Source organism: Hyperolius riggenbachi, chromosome 2, assembly GCF_040937935.1.
Source record: "Hyperolius riggenbachi isolate aHypRig1 chromosome 2, aHypRig1.pri, whole genome shotgun sequence".
Lineage (NCBI taxonomy): Eukaryota > Metazoa > Chordata > Amphibia > Anura > Hyperoliidae > Hyperolius > Hyperolius riggenbachi.
The window spans coordinates 38,956,842-38,979,614 of record NC_090647.1 but is presented as its reverse complement, the minus strand read 5'-3'; the positions used below and the strand labels follow the sequence as shown (position 1 = coordinate 38,979,614).

The following is a 22,773-nucleotide window of genomic DNA, read 5'->3' as shown; positions in this document are numbered from 1 at the left end:
ACCCTTAGTGGCAGCAGCTCTCAAGGGCTTTGAGTTCAACAGTAGAAAAGCACTATACAAATGCTAGCATTATTGTGTCTGTAAAGCACTGAACCTCATGGTTGTCTGTAGGGCATTAAACGTTAGTGATGTCTGTAGAGCACCAAACCTCAGTGATGTTTGTAGAGCACCAAACCTTATTGATGTATGTAGAGTGCCTAACCTTATTGGTGTCTGTAGGGCACCAAACCTTACTGATGATGTCTGTAGGGCACCAAACCTTGTTGATGTTGTCTGTAGGGCACCAAACCTTGGTGATGTCTGTAGGGCACCAAACCTTGTTGATGATGTCTGTAGGGCACCAAACCTCAGTGCAGTGTTCTCTCCAGTATTTTTTTCCAGCTGGATGGCATGAAAAAGTAGCCAGTTGGGGCGAGAGAATGCAGGGCCGGCGCTTCTCTGCACAACTCTGCTTACAGCACAGGAGAAGGTGAGCTGATGACAGCCGGGTGCTCACCAAAACTAGCCAGGTGGAGCACCCGGCTAAAAGAGCCTGGGAGAACACTGCAGTGATGTCTGCAGAGCTCCAAACCTTATTGATATCTGTAGGGCACCAAACCTCAGTGATGTCTTTAGGGAACCAAATCTTATTGATATCTGTAGGGCACCAACCCTTAGTGATGTCTGTAGGGCACCAAACCTTAGTGATGTCTGTAGGGTAATAAACCTTAGTGATGTTTGTAGGGCACTAAAACTTTTGTGCTTTCTATAGGGCATTGTGAGGTCTGTAGAGCCCTAAATCTTAGTGACTGTATGGCTGTAAATCTCATGATGTTTGTAGTGTACCAAACCTAAGTGATGCCTCAAGGACACCGGATCTTTATGTGTGTAGGGCACCAAACCTTACACTATGGATGTGTGCATCTATCATCCATCATTCTGTAGAAGGTTGTTATAGATAGTCAACAGAAATACTGAACAAGTAGCCTTTTTGGATAGGATGTCACAAATAACACCTTTCACATTCCTGTGTGTCCAGGTTTCTTTAAAGAGTATCTATACTCATCCTTCTTACTTGCCTCTGTTAGGAAATAAGCAGGACGTTCATAGGTAGGCCAGATTTCTGGAAAGGCCACTGGCTACCAATGAAATTGAGAGTTCTGTTTGTTTGGCTTGTAGACATTCAAATCCTTGCACAAACTGGGCCCTGGATACCTGAAGGACTTGTTGCAACTGCATCATCCCCCACCCTCTTCCCCCACAATCTTAGATTCAAAGGCACTAATATCTTGGTCACCCCCAGAGTCCTGCTCAACACCTTTGGAAACAGAGCCTTCTGTCATGCTGCCCCTACACTTTGGAATTTCGCTGCCACACCACCCAATTGGAAGCATTAAGTCCAAACTGAAAAGCCCCCTGTTTAGTCTGGCATTTATGAACATCTGACTATTTCCTCTGTAACACAGCCCAGCCTGATTGATCTGAGGCATCTATGCGCTTTGAGTCCTACGTAAGAAAAGCACTTTACAGATGTTATTGTATCGTACCAGGAGCAGAGCAGAGGTAGTGCACAGCAGAGTGGACTGACCCAACACTGGAGTGGGTAAAGCTTCACTTTTGCTACTTTGCCAAATAAGGGACCCTGAGGGTTGCAGGGACCATTGTTATGCCCGTCAATACGGGAAAGTGGTGAGAGATGAGAGGTCCAAGGACACCCCCTGAAAATATGTAAGTGTGCTGATGCAGCTGGAAGAAGCAGTAGGCTGATCAGATGCAACCTTTACTTTTTCTCCAGGGATACAGGTACACTTGTAACTCATGCATTGCAGTGATTTTATCAAACATTTACTTTTTCTTTGGATTACCTGGCTCACATGTGTAATGCAGGTAGTTGGGTGTAGCTGCACTTGTCTGTAGGCAGACATTTGGCATCTTGAATTCCTTGTAGACATAACTCCTCCTACTTGCATGAATGACTCACTGCAGATAGAAGGAAACGGGAGGTGGAAATCTGTTGGAACGTGTATTAACAGCAGCAGTCTATTATGTGTATAGCTATGCCTTACCAGCTATAACCACAGGATGGCAGTGTGTTCAAGTAACAAACGTCTTAGTACATCCTGTCTGTAAAAGGAAGTTGTAAATAAACTTGTTTGTATTTTTGGTGTGTAATAATAGCCAAGATAGCCATTGCCATGAGACTGATTAATATCGGTTTCTCCAGCACTCTACATTGCTGCACACTTAGAAGCTAGATTAATAAGCCTAGATTATAGCTTTTCTAACAAAACCAGGAGCTGTTCCACCACTGCAAGAACACATAATTCACCATTTCTAGAAAATCATAGCTGGCTGCAGAGTGAACTGGAAAAGTGAATTTAATAATCTGATATAACTGAACAGTATGTGTAAACCCTTTGGACTTACATTTTAAGGCCCCATTCACACTTTGGCGATTTCGGCAAAATGCTCAAATGCTAGTGCTTTTAAAAAGCGCTAGTGTAATAAAACCCTATGGGCCCGTTCTTAATTGAGCGATTTGCACTAATCGCTGCAAATCGCCAAAAATCGCGGCGATCGCGTTTCAGTGCTATAGAAGCGCTAAACGTGATCGTGGAGAAATTGCTGCACTGTCCAGTGATTTTTCTGTGTGAAATCGCGGAAAAATCACTCCCACAATACTCAGGTAAAAATCTCCGGCGTTTTGCGTTTCTAAGTGTGAATGGGGCCTAAAGCATCCAAATGATATTTGTGTAATACTGTACTCCTCAGATTTATTTTTGGGCAAAACAGAGGTCAAACTGAGATGTAGAAAAAAACATACATATCGGGGGCTTCCTCCAGCCCTCTTCAGGCTGATCCATCGGTCCCTCACCATCCTCTTCCACCGCCTGGATCCTCCACTAGCTGGCCTGGTAATTCAGCCCGTCGATGCAGGCACTCTCTCATCGCTCTCCCATGCCTAGGAGCCTTCTGTGTCTTCACAGTACTACTGCGCAGAAGCAGAACTCTCCCGGCATTGGCATAGGGGCATGCGTGCACAGCCGAGCCACGCATGCGCAGTTCCTCCCAATTGGCTGTATTACTGGGCCACCTAGCGGAGGATCCAGGTGCCCTAGGAGGACAGCGAGGGACCGAGGAGCCTGAACAGGACTGGAGGAGTCTCCAGGTTTTTTTTTTTTTTACATAGTTACATAGTTACTTTTGGTTAAAAAAAGACATACGTCCATCGAGTTCAACCAGAGAACAAGGTACAACACCAGCCTACTCCCTCACATATTCCTGTTGATCCAGAGGGGGGAAAAAACCCTTACAAGGCATGGTCCAATTAGCCCCAAAAGGGAAAAAAATTCCTCCCCGACTCCAGATGGCAATCAGATAAAATCCCTGGATCAACATCATTAGGCATTACCTAGTAATTGTAGCCATGGATTCCTTTCAACGCAAGGAAAGCATCTAAGCCCCCTTTAAATGCAGGCATAGAATTTGCCATAACGACTTCCTGTGGCAATGCATTCCACATCTTAATCACTCTTACTGTAAAGAACCCTTTCCTAAATAAATGGCTAAAACGTTTTTCCTCCATGCGCAGATCATGTCCTCTAGTCCTTTGAGAAGGCCTAGGGACAAAAAGCTCATCCGCCAAGCTATTATATTGCCCTCTGATGTATTTATACATGTTAATTAGATCCCCTCTAAGGCGTCTTTTCTCTAGACTAAATAAACCCAGTTTATCTAACCTGTCTTGGTAAGTGAGACCTTCCATCCCACGTATCAATTTTGTTGCTCGTCTCTGCACCTGCTCTAAAACTGCAATATCTTTTCTGTAATGTGGTGCCCAGAACTGAATTCCATATTCCAGATGTGGCCTTACTAGAGAGTTAAACAGGGGCAATATTATGCTAGCATCTCGAGTTTTTATTTCCCTTTTAATGCATCCCAAAATGTTGTTAGCTTTAGCTGCAGCGGCTTGGCATTGAGTATGATTATTTAACTTGTTGTCGATGAGTACACCTAAGTCCTTCTCCAAGTTTGATGTCCCCAACTGTATCCCATTTATTTTGTATGGTGCTAGACCATTAGTACGTCCAAAATGCATGACTTTACATTTGTCAACATTGAATTTCATCTGCCATGTATGTGCCCATATAGCCATCCTATCCAGATCCTGTTGCATTATGTCCCTATGTTCCTGAGAGTTGATGATTCTGCACAATTTTGTATCATCTGCAAAAATAGCAACATTGCTCACTACTGCATCTACATCTAAAGAGGGACTGTAGTAAAAAATAACTTAATGAATTAAATATTTATTTCACAATACTCATTTATGAATGATTTAGTCAGTGTTTGCCCATTGTAAAATCTTTCTTCTCCCTAATCTACATTTTGAAATTTATCCCAGCTGGCAACATTTTTAGTCCTGTCAGATGCACCTGGTCTCCCAGAAAGCTCTGAAGGGGGGGAGAATTCTTTATATCTGTAATAGTGAGGATTTTTTTTGCTTCCCATCAGGGTGATTATGTCTGGTTGGACCTTAAAACGGGTCGGGAGTTCGATGTCCCGGTTGGAGCCGTGGTTAAGCTGTGTGACTCCGGACAGATTCAAGTGTTGGATGATGAAGGAAATGTAAGTCTGTCTCTACTTAGCTGAACTATTATTATTACAGCAACAGCTTCCGAGGGCATTGTACAAACGGAGAAATAAACACAAAGGTGGACAAACAACATCAAAGTAACAATGGCTAATAAAGATCTGTCTTCACCAATTCCCAGATAGGATCGCAATGCAACGGTGGCAAAACATCACCTCTTGTGTTAGTTGTGTGATGCGATTTATATAGTGAAGCATACAGTGAATGGTAAGCATGTTTTACTTCACTGTAAAGGCACAGTTGTCCGGTAAATGCACAGCATGCTGTATGTTACTCCAATGAGACCCGCTGTACCACACCCCCGATGTGAACGTACCATAGAAATATCATTGCATCACGTTACAATGCAATGATTTTGTCTGTTGCTACGAAATGCAACAGATGCAGCCTGAAAGGACCCTGACTGATAACTAATTAGCAGTCACAAAACTCCAGTGTGTCTAAAAACAGTATGCCTGAGCGGATCAGAAAATAGGTCGCAGGAGCCCTTATGAGGAAACCGGCACTGCCTTAGGCGCCTATTATAAAAGCTGTGATTTGCAGCAAAGAACAGAAATTTGGGCGCACATCGGCGCTCGAAATTTGGTGCCGAAATTTACCTTCTTTGCTACAAATTGTAGCTTTTATAATGGGCGCGATATTCAGCAAATATGCCGAATTCCAGCACCCAGAGGCATCCAATGAAATCACGGGTGTCGGGGCCTTGCGGATATGCAAGTTGCGGCATTGCATAGCGGGTGTGGGGGTTCTTAGTACGGATGCTCATTCGGATTCCGCGGAAATTCAATTTCCGAAATTCCGATTGGAAATTGGATTTCCGCATCGGAATGCGGAAATCGGTAATGCAAGTGCATTAGGTGGATTTCTGCCGGAAATCGCGGAATTTCCGCCGGAAATCGCGGAAATTCCACCCGACTTTAACATCACTTTTCTTAGAAACTATAAGGTCTTTTTGAAAAATGTTTTTGGCATCTTGTTCAGGAGATTCTGTGTAATAAACCCTGGAAATGTGGTGTTTCTAGGACTTACGGGGGCTTTGCTATTATCCGCTAAAGTCGGCGGATTTTTACTGTAATGTAAAATGCAGAAAATCTGCATCTGCCTATTTTCTGCATTTACATTACAGTAAAAATCCGCCGACTTTAGCGGTTAATAGCATTGCCCCCGTAAGTCCTAGAAACACCAAATTTTCAGGGTCTGTTAAACAGAATCTCCTGAACAAGATGCAAAAAAATGTTTTCAAAAAGACCGTATAGTTTTTGAGAAAATCGATGTTAAAGTCAGGCGGAATTTCTGCGATTCATTCATCGGAATGCGGAAATTGGTAGCGGAAAGCGGAATCGGTATTTGGCAATGGCGGAATGCGGATTTACCACGGAATCGGAAATTGGCATTTCCGACCATCCCTAGTTCTTAGGGTTAAGCGCCAATCGGGACAAACAGAGAACACAGGGGGACACAAAGGGGCATAAACGAGTCTACAAGGAGGAAACAAGGCGACAGAGGAGGACACAAGGGAGAAACAAGAGGCACAAAGGAGGCATAATCCACAAGATGCCCCTTCACCATGGATGCACCAAGTGTAGTATTTTTTCCCCTGGTTTTTGTCCTCTATACCTAGGTGCGTCTTATGGTCAGGAGCATCTTATAGTCCGAAAAATACGGTAGATACCATTGTTTAGCCTCCTGAGTTTGCTTTTGTTCAAAGTTTGCTTCAAATAGGAAAAGCAAAATTTGTATTTTGTATTTGTATTAGTATTCGTGTATTTGTTTTGCCTCACTTGCAGGAGCATTGGATATCACCCCAGAATGCATCACATATTAAACCCATGCACCCGACCTCCATCCATGGGGTGGAAGACATGATCCGCCTGGGGGACCTCAACGAGGCCGGAATCCTCCGCAACCTCCTCATCCGATACCGGGAACACCTCATCTATGTGAGTCCCATGGGTTATTGCTGCTATTTATACCTGAATAACAATAACATCACAATCACCACCAGGGGGCATAACTACAAACCATGGTGGCCTCATGTGAAAATGTCATTTGCTGGAAGTCCACCCCTAGGATGATTTGCATCTGACTTGAATCATTTTTCTCATTGTAGAATTAAGGACTTTTTGAATAGGGATGATCAAAGAGATGCAAATACTTCCATGTTTATGCAAATGTATGTAAATTTTAATGCAAATCAATTTAAACCCGGGTGGGAATTGACTGTCCAATTTCCAGCTGCATATATTTACATAAAAGTTTACATAACTTTGCATAAACTCGGAAATATTTGCATCTCTTTGATCCCTACTTCTTTCCTACTACTTTTAAAGGGCTGTTTGGGGATGTCTTGATAACCCTTCCCAGATGGATGGGTGGCACCAATTGCTTGTCTGAGATCATTGATGATGTCTTTCCTCCTTGGCATAGTGATAACACATACTTGAAAGACCATCAATTTGTCAAAACTTCTGCTTTCATAGAGGTGGTCACACTGATAAAGGACACCTGAAGTGAGAGGGACATAGAGGCTGACATATTTACCGTATTTCCTTTTAAACAATACCATTTGCCTGGCAGACCTACTGATCTTTCATGCATCTGTAATGTCTTGATCACACACCTGAAACAAGCATGCAGCAAATCTTAAAGAGACCCTATAACAAAAAAAGTTCCCCTGGAAGGTACTCGCCCCTCTGGAGGGGGAAGCCTCAGGGTCCCAATGATGCTTCCCCCTCCCCTGTAGCTGCAGGCAGTCCAGCGCTGGCTCCCCCGAAGTGTCCCGGAATCCTTCCTCGACAAGCCTGACAAACGCTGATAGGCACTGATTTATTTACCTTTCCTGGCTCTAGCGGGGGCGTGGTTGCGGCTTTCCGCACGGAGATAGGCGAAAATAGCTGATCTCTGTCGGGTCCACTCTACAGTGCAGGAGCAGGAGACTTGCACCTGTGCAGTAGAGCGGCCCGACAGTGATCGGCTATTTCCGCCTATCTCCAAGGCGGAGAGCCGATACTGCGCCAGCGCTGGAGTCGGGAAGGTGAATATGTACATCCCCGCTGTTCGGGGAGCATTTTTGCCGCTACCGTGGGACCGAGGAGGACGGGGGAAGCCTCAATAGGATCCGGAGGATTCCCCCACCCGAGGTGAGTACCCCCCAGGGGAGGTTTCTCTCAGTACAGGTTTTCTTTAAGTTGGCGGTAGGGAGAGATTAAATGCGTACCTAAGCAATGGGGGTGAGGGAAACTTTAAATGCAGCAATGCATGGTCAGTAGTGTCTGAGCCACACACCTGAAACCAGCATGCAGAGAATTCACTAAGGCTTCTGTCAGAAAGATCTGATCTGCTGTATGCTTGTTCAGGGGCTATGGCTAAAACTGTTAGAAGCAGAGGATCAGTAGGATAGCCGGGCAACTGGTATTGCTTAAAAGGAAATAAATATGGCAGCCTCCATATCCTTCTCACTTCAGATGTCCTTTAAAAGCCGTTCTGTCCCATTTCTGCGACTGGAGTTACACTTTAACCTCCACCACACAGCTGACAGCTGGAATGTGACTGGATGGTTTGGGTAATGCCTTTCTGCCAGGTCCTGGGACTTTGGCAGAGCAGCAGCCTTCAGCCTTTCTCCGCAGCCTGTGCCCATCGGTTATCAGCGAGATAATTATAATGGATAGGGTGAGTGATGGCAGGCCTCGTGTCCCAGCTGTAATACATTGTTCAGCCCGGCACTATCTGCATTAAGATTTAATAGAGCGGGTAAGGTGTTCTGGCTCTCTCATTGTTTCACCAGGAGTCAGAGTAATATTCCGCTTAATTATTCACCACACGGGATGGAGTCGTGTTTCAGCGGTGACTTCAGTGTGTGACCACATAGTACTCTGGCTCAGGTACAGCACTGCTTAGAGATTCTGTTCACTTGCCATAGTTAAAGAGGCACTGAAGCGCAAAAATAATTATGATATAATGATGTGTATGTGTAGTACAGCTAAGAAATAAAACATTAGCAGCAGAGATATGAGTCTCATATTGTTTCCAGTACAGGAAGAGTTAAGAAACTCCAGTTGTTATGTATGCAAAAGAGCCATTGAGCTCCACGATTTTCAAAGTCACAGAGAACTCCGTCTTCTGAAGCTTATTATCTCAAGTGTCTGACACTGTATTGTTGTTTTTTTTTCCTGCAGAGGACAGTTCAAAAGTTCACTAGCCTGCTCTGTAAAATCATTTAGAGTGCTGAGTAGTGTGTTAACTGCAAATATCAGAGAATGATGCAATGTTATAAAAAACAACTATATAACTGAAAATAAAAATATGAGAATATTTTCTTTGCTACTAATGTTCTAGTAATTATCCGTACCACACAACCTATTCTCTATATCATATTTTTTTTTCCACTTCAGTGTCTCTTTAAACAGAAAGATAACAGCTTTTTGTAAATACTTTTATACTGTGGGGAACCCCCAACTCCCTCCCTCTGATACAGGGGGTCGTCCTCCAGATGAGGTGTTGTTGTGCTCACACTTGTTATGGGGTGTGGGATGGCCTCACTTGTTTTATGGCCCCTGGGAGATGGTTCTCGATGTTGTGGAAGTCACCAATGAGAGGCATGGAAAGGGGTGTGAACAGTGGGGGAAGGGGCATCTTCAAAGTTTTACAGAAGAGGCCCATGATTTGTAGTTACGTAACTTATGACCACTGATGAGATGGTTAACCTGCTGGCTTTTGCTGCTAAATCTCTTTTTGACCGATGTTAGAGTCATGTGGTGTGTTTGATACCTCAGACTCAAAGCCAGGGCTGGATCTACCATAAGGCACTGTAGGCTCATGCCTACAGGCGCCCGATGATAGAAAGACGGCTCACTCTGCTCGTTGAGTGCCTTCCTCCCTCCTTGCCTCTGCAACTTAAAGTGAACTGAGCATCATTTTTAACACCCAGGGCAGCTCTATAGCAAATTAAAAATGCATTCTAAAAATGTGGTTTATTATTTAAAAAAACTTTAATTTTACCTCATTTTTTTACATCTAAGGGTTAAATTAGCCACTTTGTCCATCCGCAAAGGACCCGCGGTCCCTGAGCAGAAGATGGTGGAAGACAGATAAGAAATCACCTCTTTAGACTTAATTGACCACAAACAAACCCCCATTGTACTTCAAACAGAAAACATCAGTTACAGTTGAAGAATTTCACACCTAGCCTGGATAACAGCAGTTGTAAAACAGCAGGGGAGTGAGCTTCTGAACAATGGCAGCCCTTGCAGCTATTTGAAGCCAAGAGCTGCTTGGATCCCTTTAATACTGAGGGTACCTCTGGCTACCTAATACTAAGAGGCACCTGTAGCTACCCATGGCAGGCAAGGGAAGTAAGGGAGAAGTGACAGCTGGGACAGCCAGGACACTTGCAGTGTGGTTTGTTGGGGGTTTGTAGGTTCATGGAGGGTGAGGTCTACGGTGCCAGGACATCTGTGCCTATAGGCTCCTGTGACATAAGTCCGGCCCTGCTCAAGAGCATCTGACTGGAGTGACAGTGCTGTCCAACTCTAGTCCTCAAGGTCCGAGGTCCTCACACATTTTTGGCTCAAATTATTGATGGGACTGATTAAGAAAAGGTGTGGTTCACAAAGTAGGACACATTTTCACCATTTCAAGCCATCCTAAATTCTGGCATGGATAATGGGCCTCGAAGACTGGAGTTTGACATCCGTGCTGTAGGCCCACAACAAAACATTGGTCATGGTTCCAGCTAACGGCCAAGAATCTTATTTGCAGGTGACATACAGGTTCCAGGGCGCTTGCTAACCATAGAATCTTAATTTGTTTTCTAAGACTAACTGTGGAGGGAGAGTAAGTATTTTTAAGTATAATCGCTGCCACCAACGTCATGGCATCCATTGTCACCAAGCCCCACCCTCCATGCCACCATAAAGCCCGGCATGTTAACATCACCTTCCATTTGTCTTGCCATGTATTCTATTATATCCCCATCATATTCATTGCTTGCTGTCATTGATGCTTATGCTTATGCTCTGATTGACCTGGCATCCTTAACTTATTAGCAGCTTCAATAGAGTTGTCTTGTTTGAGATGCTTTTGACCTCAGTCGGCAGAATTTGTTGTGCTTTAAATTCTTGGAATGCTTTGATGTCTCTCTACTAGCAGAAAATATAGAAACTAAAAGCAGAAATCCTCTGTTATTGTCTCACACTGCCCCCTAGTGACAAGTGGCCATAAATACACATTGCAGCAGTGCTAATTAGAAGCAAGAAAATGTAACAAATAAGAAATAAAAAAGTGCCAAAATAAATTGGCCTGGAGCAATTGCAAGCCTCTAAATAAATTGGCTGCTAAAGGTTTAAAGCTAAATTAGCCATCTAACTTTTTCCCAGTGGTATTATTTATTAAAAACATGACATTTCATAGCTGCTTTTTAATAAATAATTGCTCATTTTAATAAAAGAAATGTGTGTCTAAAGATATATTACTTATACTATGATGAAGTTATCATGATGGCTTCTTAGCTCCTTTTGAACATGTTCTTCTAGACTCAGCACTTTCCGTACTGCTTTGAAACCATTGAAATGAGTCAGGTTAGGCTATATATGAAGTTTTGATTTGAATAAGGGGGGATGCCTTAGCAGAATAAAACAGGAGAATTGATGAAATGTTATTGCATAGTCTAAGCAAAGGTCATTCAATTCTACTGGGGCAGCTGACTCTACAACCACCTTTTAGAAGCTGCAAAAAGCCAGATCTACTGCAGAGAGTCACACATGCCTATCATAAACTCCTCCCTGAACGCTCTCAGTCATCCAGGGAGAAAGTGGTCAGTGGGATGTTGACTGCTCTATTAAGCACCGTTAGGTTTGGTTCACATCAAACCGAATTGCCGACCGGAAAGAACAGTGCAGTGTCTGCTCCAAAGGTGTATGGTGGTTAATTTGGAGACCAGAGCAGATGCGTTTCCACCATAGGCTCCCCCCCTTGTCAATATCCGATGTTACAGTAAGAAGGTTTCTGTTGAGATGTGTATCCTTTTATTGTATGGTTTAGCTTGCATATTTTGAGCAAAAAGGGATATAGTACTGATGTCTGACAGACGGAACATAGTTAATATTTAGCCAAAGAAGTTATCCAGATTTGGTGTTGGTGAACTCAAGAAATCTTCTTCAGACGGATCTACATTTTACTACTTGTCTGCTATTTAGAATTGTGTTTGTTTTTATTAAGTCATAGTTTTTCACTTTTTTAGTAATGCATCAACATATATACAGTATATGCATCGGTATATCATTTTCGTTTCAGCAAAAGATTTACAGTATTTCTTCCACCTCCTTCCATCCCCCTGCTTGTTCCTCCTCCTTCCTTCTTCGTCTTTCACGTCCTTCGATCTCCTCCTTCCTCCTCCCCCTCCTTCCATGTCTTTCTTCTTCTTCCTCCTCCTTCCATCTCTTTCTTCCTTCCCCTTCACGTCTTTCTTCTTCTTTCTCCTCCTTCCATGTCTTTCTTCTTCTTCCTCCCCCTTCCATCTCTTTCTTCTTCTTCCTCCTCCTTCCACGCCTTTCTTCTTCTTCTTCTTCCTCCTCCTTCCATCTCTTTCTTCCTTCCCCTTCACGTCTTTCTTCTTCTTTCTCCTCCTTCCATGTCTTTCTTCTTCTTACGCCTCCTTCCACGTCTTTCTTCTTCTTCCTCCTCCTTCCATGTCTTTCTTCTTCTTACGCCTCCTTCCATGTCTTTCTTCTTCTTACGCCTCCTTCCACGTCTTTCTTCTTCTTACGCCTCCTTCCATGTCTTTCTTCTTCTTACGCCTCCTTCCATGTCTTTCTTCTTCTTACGCCTCCTTCCATGTCTTTCTTCTTCTTACGCCTCCTTCCATGTCTTTCTTCTTCTTACGCCTCCTTCCACGTCTTTCTTCTTCTTACGCCTCCTTCCATGTCTTTCTTCTTCTTACGCCTCCTTCCACGTCTTTCTTCTTCTTACGCCTCCTTCCATGTCTTTCTTCTTCTTCCTCCTTCTTTCGAGTGAAGTGTGGTCCGGTGTTAGTCGAGGAGCAGAAATGCAGACATCAAACCAGCAAACGTTGATTCCGGTAATACCTTCAATGACTAACTGTACACGGTTTATTGCAAGCTTTCAAAATGTTAAGTTTCTTCAGGTATTATACAGAACTGTATCAGAACCGTACAATCTGATGCAGTTCTGTATAAAGCCTGAAGAAGAAACTTAACTTTTCAAAAGCTTGTAATAAACCATGTACAGTTAGTCATTAAAGGTATCACTGGAATCAACGTTTGTTGGTTTGATGTCTGCATTTCTCCAACTCCTTCCATGTCTTTCTTCTTCCTCATCCTTCCATGTCATTTTTCCTGCTTTCATGTTCTTCTTATTCTTTCTCCTTTAACTTCTTCTTCTTCTCCTCCTCCTTTGACTTCTCATTCTTCTTCTTCCTCCACCTCCTACCGTCTTTTTCTTCCTCTTCTTCTTCCTCCTCCTCCTCCTTCCATCTTTTTCTTCTTCCTCCTCCTTCCATCTCTATCTACTTCTTCCTCCATCTCTTTATTTTTTTTTTTATTCTTCCTCCTCCTCCTTCTTCAATTACCTCTTCTCCCCATTCTTCTTTCCATCCCTTCCTTCTTCCTCCCGCTATCAATCGTCCCTATCCTCCTTGTCCTTTCATCTTGCTCCTTCTCCTTCCATCTGTTTTTCATCCTCCCCTACCTTCCTCCTCCTTTTCCTGATTTTGCCTTCAATTCCTTTTTCCCTATCCATCTCTTTCCTCTTCCTCATCCTTTTATCACATTCCTTCTCGCTTTTTCTCCTCTCCCATCTTCTTCTCTCACCCCCCCCCCCCTCCCTTTTTAACTTTTCCATCTTCTATTTTTACTTTTACTTTTCTCCCTTTTTCCTTTCCTTCTACTTGTTATTTACTCTGTTCACTTTTTCCTCAAATGCCATCTTCTGCTTTTTTCTCACTATTTGTTCTTCTCCTCTGTCCTTTTTGTTTATTTTATGATTTATTTATTCACTATCTGTCCTTTTCTTTTTTTTCTTCCTGCTCTCCTTTATTCTTCTACTCTTTACACCAACTTCTTCCTTTCTTTTTTTTCTCAATTATTTTACTCTCTTTCTCCCTTTATGTTCTTGTCTTTTTTCCCTTTTCTTTCATTTTATTTTTTATATCTCATTTAGATTTTGATACGATTTCATGTATTTTCTTGCGTAGACCTATACGGGATCTATATTAGTGGCGGTGAACCCGTATCAGCTCCTGCCCATCTACACGGCAGATCAGATTCGTCTCTACACCAATAAGAAGATCGGGGAAATGCCACCACACATCTTTGCCATAGCCGACAACTGCTACTTCAACATGCAGAGGAACAGTAAGGACCAGTGCTGCATCATCAGGTGAGCTGAGCCCCGCCCTGGTGGTCTTGGTCCTGCCTTCCGAGGTAAGGAATAACCAAGCAGGCTTGATCTTGTAGCATCCTCTGAAAGGTTACAGATAGCTTTAGGGAAACGGCATTTTCCTAGTGCTGACCAATGCTAAAGAGACCTTTATTTCAGTGGTGGCAGACAGCAAACTGAATAACCTACTGACTTCTCATACACTCTACTAGAGTTTTAATGAGATGCTTATAATTCCGACTTGCCTCCTGCAGATTTAACCCATTAGCAGCGTCAATAGTTATCTCATTTGAGATACAGTGGGTTGCAAAAGTATTCGGCCCCCTTGAAGTTTTCCACATTTTGTCACATTACTGCCACAAACATGCATCAATTTTATTGGAATTCCACATGAAAGACCAACACAAAGTGGTGTACATGTGAGAAGTGGAACACAAATCATACATGATTCCAAACATTTTTTACAAATCAATAACTGCAAAGTGGGGTGTGCGTAATTATTCAGCCTCCTGAGTCAATACTTTGTAGAACCACCTTTTGCTGCAATTACAGCTGCCAGTCTTTTAGGGTATGTCTCTACCAGCTTTGCACATCTAGAGACTAAAATCCTTGCCCATTCTTCTTTGCAAAACAGCTCCAGCTCAGTCAGATTAGATGGACAGCGTTTGTGAACAGCAGTTTTCAGATCTTGCCACAGATTCTCGATTGGATTTAGATCTGGACTTTGACTGGGCCATTCTAACACATGGATATGTTTGTTTTAAACTATTCCATTGTTGCCCTGGCTTTATGTTGAGGGTCTTTGTCCTGCTGGAAGGTGGACCTCCGCCCCAGTCTCAAGTCTTTTGCAGTCTCCAAGTTTGCTCTGTATTTGGCTCCATCCATCTTCCCATCACCTCTGACCAGCTTCCCTGTCGCTGCTGAAGAGAAGCACCCCCCGAGCATGATGCTGCCACCACCATATTTGACAGTGGGGATGGTGTGTTCAGAGTGATGTGCAGTATTAGTTTTCCACCACACATAGCGTTTTGCATTTTGGCCAAAAAGTTCCATTTTGGTCTCATCTGACCAGAGCACCTTCTTCCACATATTTACGGTGCCCCCACATGGCTTGTGGCAAACTGCAAACGGGACTTCTTATGCTTTTTGTTAACAATGCCTTTCTTCTTGCCACTCTTCCATAAAGGCCAACTTGTACAGTGCACGACTAATAGTTGTCCTATGGACAGAGTCTCCCACCTGAATTGTAGATCTCTGCAGCTTGTCCAGAGTCACCATGGGCCTCTTGACTGCATTTCTGATCAGTGCTCTCCTTGTTCGGCCCTTGAGTTTAGGTAGACGGCCTTGTCTTGGTAGGTTTACAGTTGTGCCATACTCCTTACATTTCTGAATGATCACTTGAACAGTGCTCCGTGGGATGTTCAAGGCTTTGGAAATCTTTTTGTAGCCTAAGCCTGCTTTAATTTTCTCAATAACTTTATCCCTGACCTGTCTGGTGTGTTCTTTGGACTTCGTGGTGGTGTTGCTCCCAATATTCTCTTAGACAACCTCTGAGGCCATCACAGAGCAGCTGTATTTGTACTGACATTAGATTACAGACAGGTGCACTCTATTTAGTCATTAGCACTCATCAGGCAATGTCTGTGGGCAACTGACTGCACTCAGACCAAAAGGGGCTGAATAATTACGCACACTCCACTTTGCAGTTATTGATTTGTAAAAAATGTTTGGAATCATGTATGATTTTCGTTCCACTTCTCACATGTACTCCACTTTGCATTGGTCTTTCACGTGGAATTCCAATACAATTGATTCATGTTTGTGGCAGTAATGTGACAAAATGTGGAAAACTTCAAAGGGGCTGAATACTTTTGCAAGCTACTGTAAGTGCACTGCTTCTCCTCAGTTGGGAGAACTCGTTGTGCTGTAAATTCTTGGAATGCTTTAATGTCTCTCTGCTAGCAGAAAATTCAGAAACTGGCAGCAGAAGTCCTCTGTTATGTCTCACAATGCCCCCTAGTGACAAGTGGCCATCAATACACAATACAGCAGTACTATTTACTAGCGAGCAAATGTAACAAATAAGAAAAAGATGTGCTAACATAAACTGACCAGGAGCACTTGCAAGCCTCAGAATAAATTGGCTGCTAAAGAGTTAAAGCAAATTGTATGCACCGTGGTCTTTGGCCAATCAAATACATTTCCTTCGGATTTTAATTGGCTGGATCCATGCTGCATAAAGTTTGCACTGAATTTGCATGCAAGCTGAGACAATTAGCCTCTTATTGACCATCTTTATTCTGCATGAGTGGTTGGAACTTGTGCCTGCCCAGTTACAAAGGGCTTGTGCACAGCCACTTCCTGGGGAGTATCTGACAGATAGACCACTTGGGGACCAAGCGGAGCTGTGAACGTAAGGGGCACATTTAAGCAATACCAGTTGCCTGGCTGTCCTGCTGATCCTCTGCCTCTCATACATTTAGCCCTAGACCCTGAACAAGCATGCAGATCAGGTGTGTCAGATCTGACAGGATTAACTGCATGCTTGTTTCTGGTGTGTGATTCAGACACTATTGCCTCCAAATAGATCAGCAGGGCTGCCAGGCAATTGGCATTGTTTAAAAGGAAATAAATATGGCATCCCCCATGTTCTTCTCACTTCAGTTGTCCTTTAAAAAGTAGCTTCTCTTTCCACAAAGCTATGAGCTGCCTCTTAGCGACTGATGTCCTGCTCTGTTGCAGTGGGGAGTCGGGAGCAGGGAAGACAGAAAGCACCAAGTTAATCCTGCAGTTCCTGGCAGCCATCAGCGGGCAGCACTCCTGGATAGAGCAGCAGGTGCTGGAGGCAAACCCGATCCTCGAAGGTCAGTGAGCATCTGATAACTCATGCTGTATGGTAGTATCTCGTACTGTAGGGTGCCCTCAGGTTTCATCACTGCTTCTGACATGTTTCAGCTTTTGGCAACGCCAAGACCATCAGAAATGATAATTCCAGCCGGTTTGGAAAGTACATCGACATTCACTTTAACAAGAAAGGAGCCATCGAGGGGGCCAAGATCGAGCAGTATCTCCTGGAGAAGTCTCGGGTTTGCCGCCAGGTAGTGAAAAGAAAAAGACCTTTTTATCCAAAAACTCTTGTTAAGGTCAATGGGCATATCTGGGTTATATAGCATCTATGGCAAACACTGAAATTGCAACCCCCAATCAGACCACCTTGTCCCATAATAACAACTTCTTTTCTTGCAATGGTACAAGTCCCCCCAGTATCGGTTGCTAGAGTTAGACCCCCAAGTCAAAGTAACCAAAGGTAGAGCCCTAGTATAGGTTGCACTGTCAATCGGGAATGGACTTGGTGGCACCGAGTTTCATCCAACTTGATAATAATTATCAAATTGGATGGTCGATCGACCGGCAAGTCACTAGATGTATGGGTACCTTTAGAGGGCAAAACGAGCTGTTTGTGATTTTTCAAAAACAAAATAAAAGAAGATAATAAACTGGTCACTCTTCTGTTGTCTTATGTTGGCACGTTATGTCCCAGGCTCACGATGAACGGAACTATCACATCTTCTACTGTATGCTGAAAGGAATGGCGTCCGATCAGAAGAGGAAGTTGGGCCTCGGACAAGCCACCGACTACAACTACCTCTGCATGGTGAGTGTATCGGCCGATAGAAGCTCAGTAACTTATCGGCACAGAAAGTCGCGGTTAAAGCAGATAGGTAGATTTTCTGGTGTAGTGATGGCAACATTAATGGCCTTAATTCACTAAGCTTAACTCCTGTCTTTAATAACTCTTCTGAGCTGTTTTACAGTTATCACAATTATATCACCATGGTGATAACTGTAAAACAGCTCAGAAGAGTTATTAAAGACAGGAGTTAAGCTTAGTGAATTAAGGCCATTATTGTTCGGAAACACCAATCACAGCACTCTAGGTGCTTATGTAATTATTACACATGCTCTGTGATGTACATATGAGTATAAATAAGTGATCTGAGTGATCTCTCTGCCATTCTACATAGACTGAGTGATACACAGACTCCTACTACACAGACTGAGTGATCGCAGATTCCTACTACACAGACTGAGTGATCGCAGACTCCTACTACACAGACTGAATGATCGCAGAGTCCTACTGCACAGACTGAGTGATCGCAGAGTCCTACTGCACAGACTGAGTGATCGCAGAGTCCTACTGCACAGACTGAGTGATCGCAGAGTCCTACTGCACAGACTGAGTGATCTAGAGTCCTACTGCACAGACTGAGTGATCGCAGAGTCCTACTACACAGACTGAGTGATCGCAGAGTCCTACTACACAGACTGAATGATCGCAGAATCGAATTACATAGACTGAGTGATCGCAGAGTCATACTACACAGACTGAGTGATTGCAAAGTCATACTACACAGACTGAGTGATCGTAGAGTCATACTGCACAAACGGAGTGATTGCAGAATCGTATTACATAGACGGAAAGACTGCAGACTCGTACTGCACAAACTGATGTTGGCACTATATGAATACTAAAAAATAATAATAGTTAAAACTAATGTAAACTGAGCTTTGCAGACTGTTACATTGTATCCTGTACATGGTGAGGGGTTGTTGCAAGAGATAACAGAGGGGATTAGAGTGGGATGAAGTATATATATTATAGATAGCACTGACCATGCTTTGTGCATTATTGCTGGTTTGCTGCAGGGGAAATGCACTATCTGCGATGGGAGAGACGACAGTAAGGAGTATGCCAACATTCGCTCAGCCATGAAAGTCTTAATGTTTACTGATACCGAGAACTGGGAGATCTCCCGACTCCTGGCTGCCATACTGCACATGGGAAACCTGCGCTATGAAGGTAATGGCCAGCATGCTGCGTGTCCAGAGGCAAGACACATGCAACTGTCCATTTCCCATGAATGGATAGGCTGCCTTCTCAGTGATGTCACTGGTCTCTAGTGAATTGATAGGCTGCATTCTCAGTGATGTCACTTGGTCTCTAGTGAATGGATAGGCTGCATTCTCAGTAATGTCACTGGTCTCTAGTGAATGGATAGGCTGCATTCTCAGTGATGTCACTGGTCTCTAGTGAATGGATAGGCTGCATTCTCAGTGATGTCACTGGTCTCTAGTGACTGGATAGGCTGCATTCTCAGTGATGTCACTGGTCTCTAGTGAATGGATAGGCTGCATTCTCAGTAGTGTCACTGGTCTCTAGTGAATGGATAGGCTGCATTCTCAGTGATGTCACTGGTCTCTAGTGATTGGATAGGCTGCATTCTCAGTGATGTCACTGGTCTCTAGTGAATGGATAGGCTGCATTCTCAGTAGTGTCACTGGTCTCTAGTGATTGGATAGGCTGCATTCTCAGTGATGTCGCTGGTCTCTAGTGAATGGATAGGCTGCATTCTCACTGATGTCACTGGTCTCTAGTGAATGGATAGGCTGCATTCTCCGACATGTCACTGGTCTCTACTGAATGGATAGGCTGCATTCTCAGTGATGTTAGTGGTCTCTAGTGAATGGATAGGCTGCGTTCGCAGTGATGTCACTGGTCTGTAGTGAATTGATAGGCTGCATTCTCAGTGATGTCACTGGTCTCTAGTGAATGGATAGGCTGCATTCTCAGTGATGTCACTGGTCTCTAGTGAATGGATAGGCTGCATTCTCAGTGATGTCACTGGTCTCTAGTGAATGGATAGGCTGCATTCGCAGTGATGTCACTGGTCTCTAGTGATTGGATAGGCTGCATTCTCAGTGCACTTGTCTCTAGTGCATGGATATGCTGCATTCTCAGTGATGTCACTGGTCTCTAGTGAATGGATAGGCTGCATTCTCAGTGATGTCACTGGTCTCTAGTGAATGGATATGCTGCATTCTCAGTGGTGTCACTGGTCTCTAGTGATTGGATAGGCTGCATTCTCAGTGCACTGGTCTCTAGTGCATGGATAGGCTGCATTCTCAGTGATGTCACTGGTCTGTAGTGCATGGATAGGCTGCATTCTCAGTGATGTCACGGGTCTCTAGTGCATGGATAGACTGCATTCTCAGTGATGTCACGGGTCTCTAGTGCATGGATAGGCTGCATTCTGAGTGATGTCACTGGTCTCTAGTGAATGGATAGGCTGCATTCTCAGTGATGTCACTGGTCTGTAGTGCATGGATAGGCTGCATTCTCAGTGATGTCACTGGTCTCTAGTGAATGGATAGGCTGCATTCTCAGTGATGATGTCACTGGTCTCTAGTGAATGGATAGGCTGCATTCTCAGTGATGTCACTGGTCTCTAGTGAATGGATAGGCTGCATTCTCAGTGATGTCACTGGTCTCTAGTGAATGGATAGGCTGCATTCCAAGTGGTGTCACTGGTCTCTAGTGAATGGATAAGCTGCATTCTCAGTGATGTCACTGGCTGCTAGTGAATGGATAGGCTGCATTCTCAGTTATGTCACTGGTCTCTAGTGATTGGATAGGCTGTATTCTCAGTGATATCACTGGTTTCTAATGATTGGATAGGCTGTATTCTCAGTGATGTCACTGGTCTCTAGTGAATGGATAGGCTGCATGCTAAGTGATGTCACTGGTCTCTACTGAATGGATAGGTTGCACTCTCAGTGATGTCACTGGTCTCTAGTGAATGGATAGGCTGCATTCTCAGTGATGTCACTAGTCTCTCTAGTGAATGGATAGGCTGCATTCTCAGTGGTGTCACTGGTCTCTCTAGTGAAGAACGAAAGGAACAGCCGGCACCATCCAATATGCTCTTTTACTTTATTAAAAGACTGTCATGAAAAGTAGCGACGTTTCGGAGCTTCTGATTATGTAGATGAGGCAATTAGACAACTCAGTGATGAATCTACCTACACCTTGTTGCCCTGTGACCCCCTTGTCGATGTAAAACGGAAGATTGACACTCTGTTGGATCATGCTGTCAGTATCTCTCTTATTGATGATAGGTTGGCTAAATTTCTTAAAATACAACATCCTAGGACTCCATGTTTGTACTTGTGTCCTAAGATTCACAAAAGATTACAACATCCTCCAGGCTGACCGATTGTGGCCGGCATAGACTCTATTCTATCTCCTATTGCCAAATACCTAGACTTCCTACTGAGGCCTTTTGTGGTTGCACAAAAATCACATATTCAAGATACATCCATGTTCCTGGAGTTTATCTCTGGGCTGGTTGATATACCTGAGGACAGTCTGTTGGTTACGTTGGACGTTGAGAGCCTCTACACCTCCATCTCTCATGATGGGGGTGTAGAGGCTGTCCAACATATGTTGTTTACTGCATCTGACTTTGATGATCGTCAGGTTGATTTCATCGTGGAGTTATTGAAAATTGTACTAACATGTAACTATTTTGTCTTTAACGATCAATTTTATTTACAGGTACGGGGTACTGCGATGGGGTCCAACGTGGCCCCGTCCTATGCAAACATATTCATGAATAGTTATGAGGAGACTTTTTTCTACAATAATGATTTATTCAAAAAATACACCAGATGCTGGCTTAGATATATTGATGATGTGTTTTGCCTGTGGGCGGGGCCACGTTGGACCCTTGATCAATTTGTGGGTGAACTTCACGGTCAGTGCGAACCTATTAGGCTCACGTCCCACTGTGATTTTCATCAAATTAGCTTTCTTAATACTATGGTTACATTGGCGGGTGGTGTATTGAGCACTGATCTATATGTGAAACCCACGGACAAGAATGCCCTTTTGTCCTATCATAGCTCTCATCCAGTTAACACATTAAGATCAATTCCGAGGTCCCAATACCAGAGGGTTGGCCGCATAGTGGGTGATAGCGAGAGACGACAAGCTAGATTTAATGAGATGACTCAGAAATTTCTGGAGAGACAATATCCGGCTGACTTGGTTGCAGAGGCACGCAGTTCGGCAGAACGCAATACCCGAAGTCTGAGGAATAGGAATAGTAATCGCATTCCATTTGTCACACAATATAATGTGTATAGTAAAAATATAGCTACTATTATTAAAAAACACTGGCATGTTCTTGCTCAGTCCTTTCCTCAGATTCCTGAATTTCATTTTCCTCCACTATTTTCCTACAAACGGGCCCCTACACTTAGGGACAAGTTGACTCATGCTGAAATGAGGACTCTTGTTAGGCCTCCTGAAAGGTCTAGAAAGGGTATGTATCCCTGTTTGAGCTGTGTGCACTGCAGCTCGGTCATCAGGAGTGATACCTTCACTCATCCTAGAACTGGCAAAAGATTTTACATTAGAGGGGTCTATAACTGTGACTCTCGATATGTTATATATATTTTGAAATGTCCCTGTGGCCTACTATATGTAGGAGAAACCACTCAAAAATTTAAGGTTAGAATTTCGTTGCACAAACATGCTATCCGTGAGCGCCTCATTGAGCAGCCAGTGGCCTGTCATTTTGTAAACAATAACCATAATGTTAGCCAATTACGCTGTCAAATTATTGACAGCGTACCAATATTAAAACGTGGTGGAGATAGAGGCAGACTCTTGCTGCTCCGTGAGGCATACTGGATACGCACTCTTGACACTATTGAACCTCGTGGTCTCAATAGAGAACATGACCTTTCACCATTCATATAGATCCCTCGATGGAATACGTATTTCCACGTACGCCTCCACTCCGTCTCCCTGGCAACGCTGTGACGTTGCATCTCCGCCCCTGCTTTCGGAGTTCCCCATCTGGTCCGCGACCTAGATGGGTGTGTCCATCGACTCTGACGTC

At 43.7% G+C, this 22,773-nt stretch overlaps 1 protein-coding gene across 6 annotated transcripts in view; it reads left to right on the top strand.

The window, feature by feature from the left end:
- Nucleotides 1–22,773, top strand: part of MYO7A (myosin VIIA) — a 277,532-nt gene that overhangs the window by 99,314 nt on the left and 155,445 nt on the right. For all 6 annotated transcript variants that reach the window (XM_068266665.1, XM_068266666.1, XM_068266667.1 and 3 more), the window contains 7 exons: nt 4,495–4,608; nt 6,421–6,573; nt 13,842–14,026; nt 16,769–16,890; nt 16,982–17,124; nt 17,568–17,681; nt 18,734–18,887. In XM_068266665.1, coding sequence (XP_068122766.1) covers nt 4,495–4,608; nt 6,421–6,573; nt 13,842–14,026; nt 16,769–16,890; nt 16,982–17,124; nt 17,568–17,681; nt 18,734–18,887 — 985 coding nt within the window. The remainder of the gene's footprint in view (nt 1–4,494; nt 4,609–6,420; nt 6,574–13,841; nt 14,027–16,768; nt 16,891–16,981; nt 17,125–17,567; nt 17,682–18,733; nt 18,888–22,773) is intronic.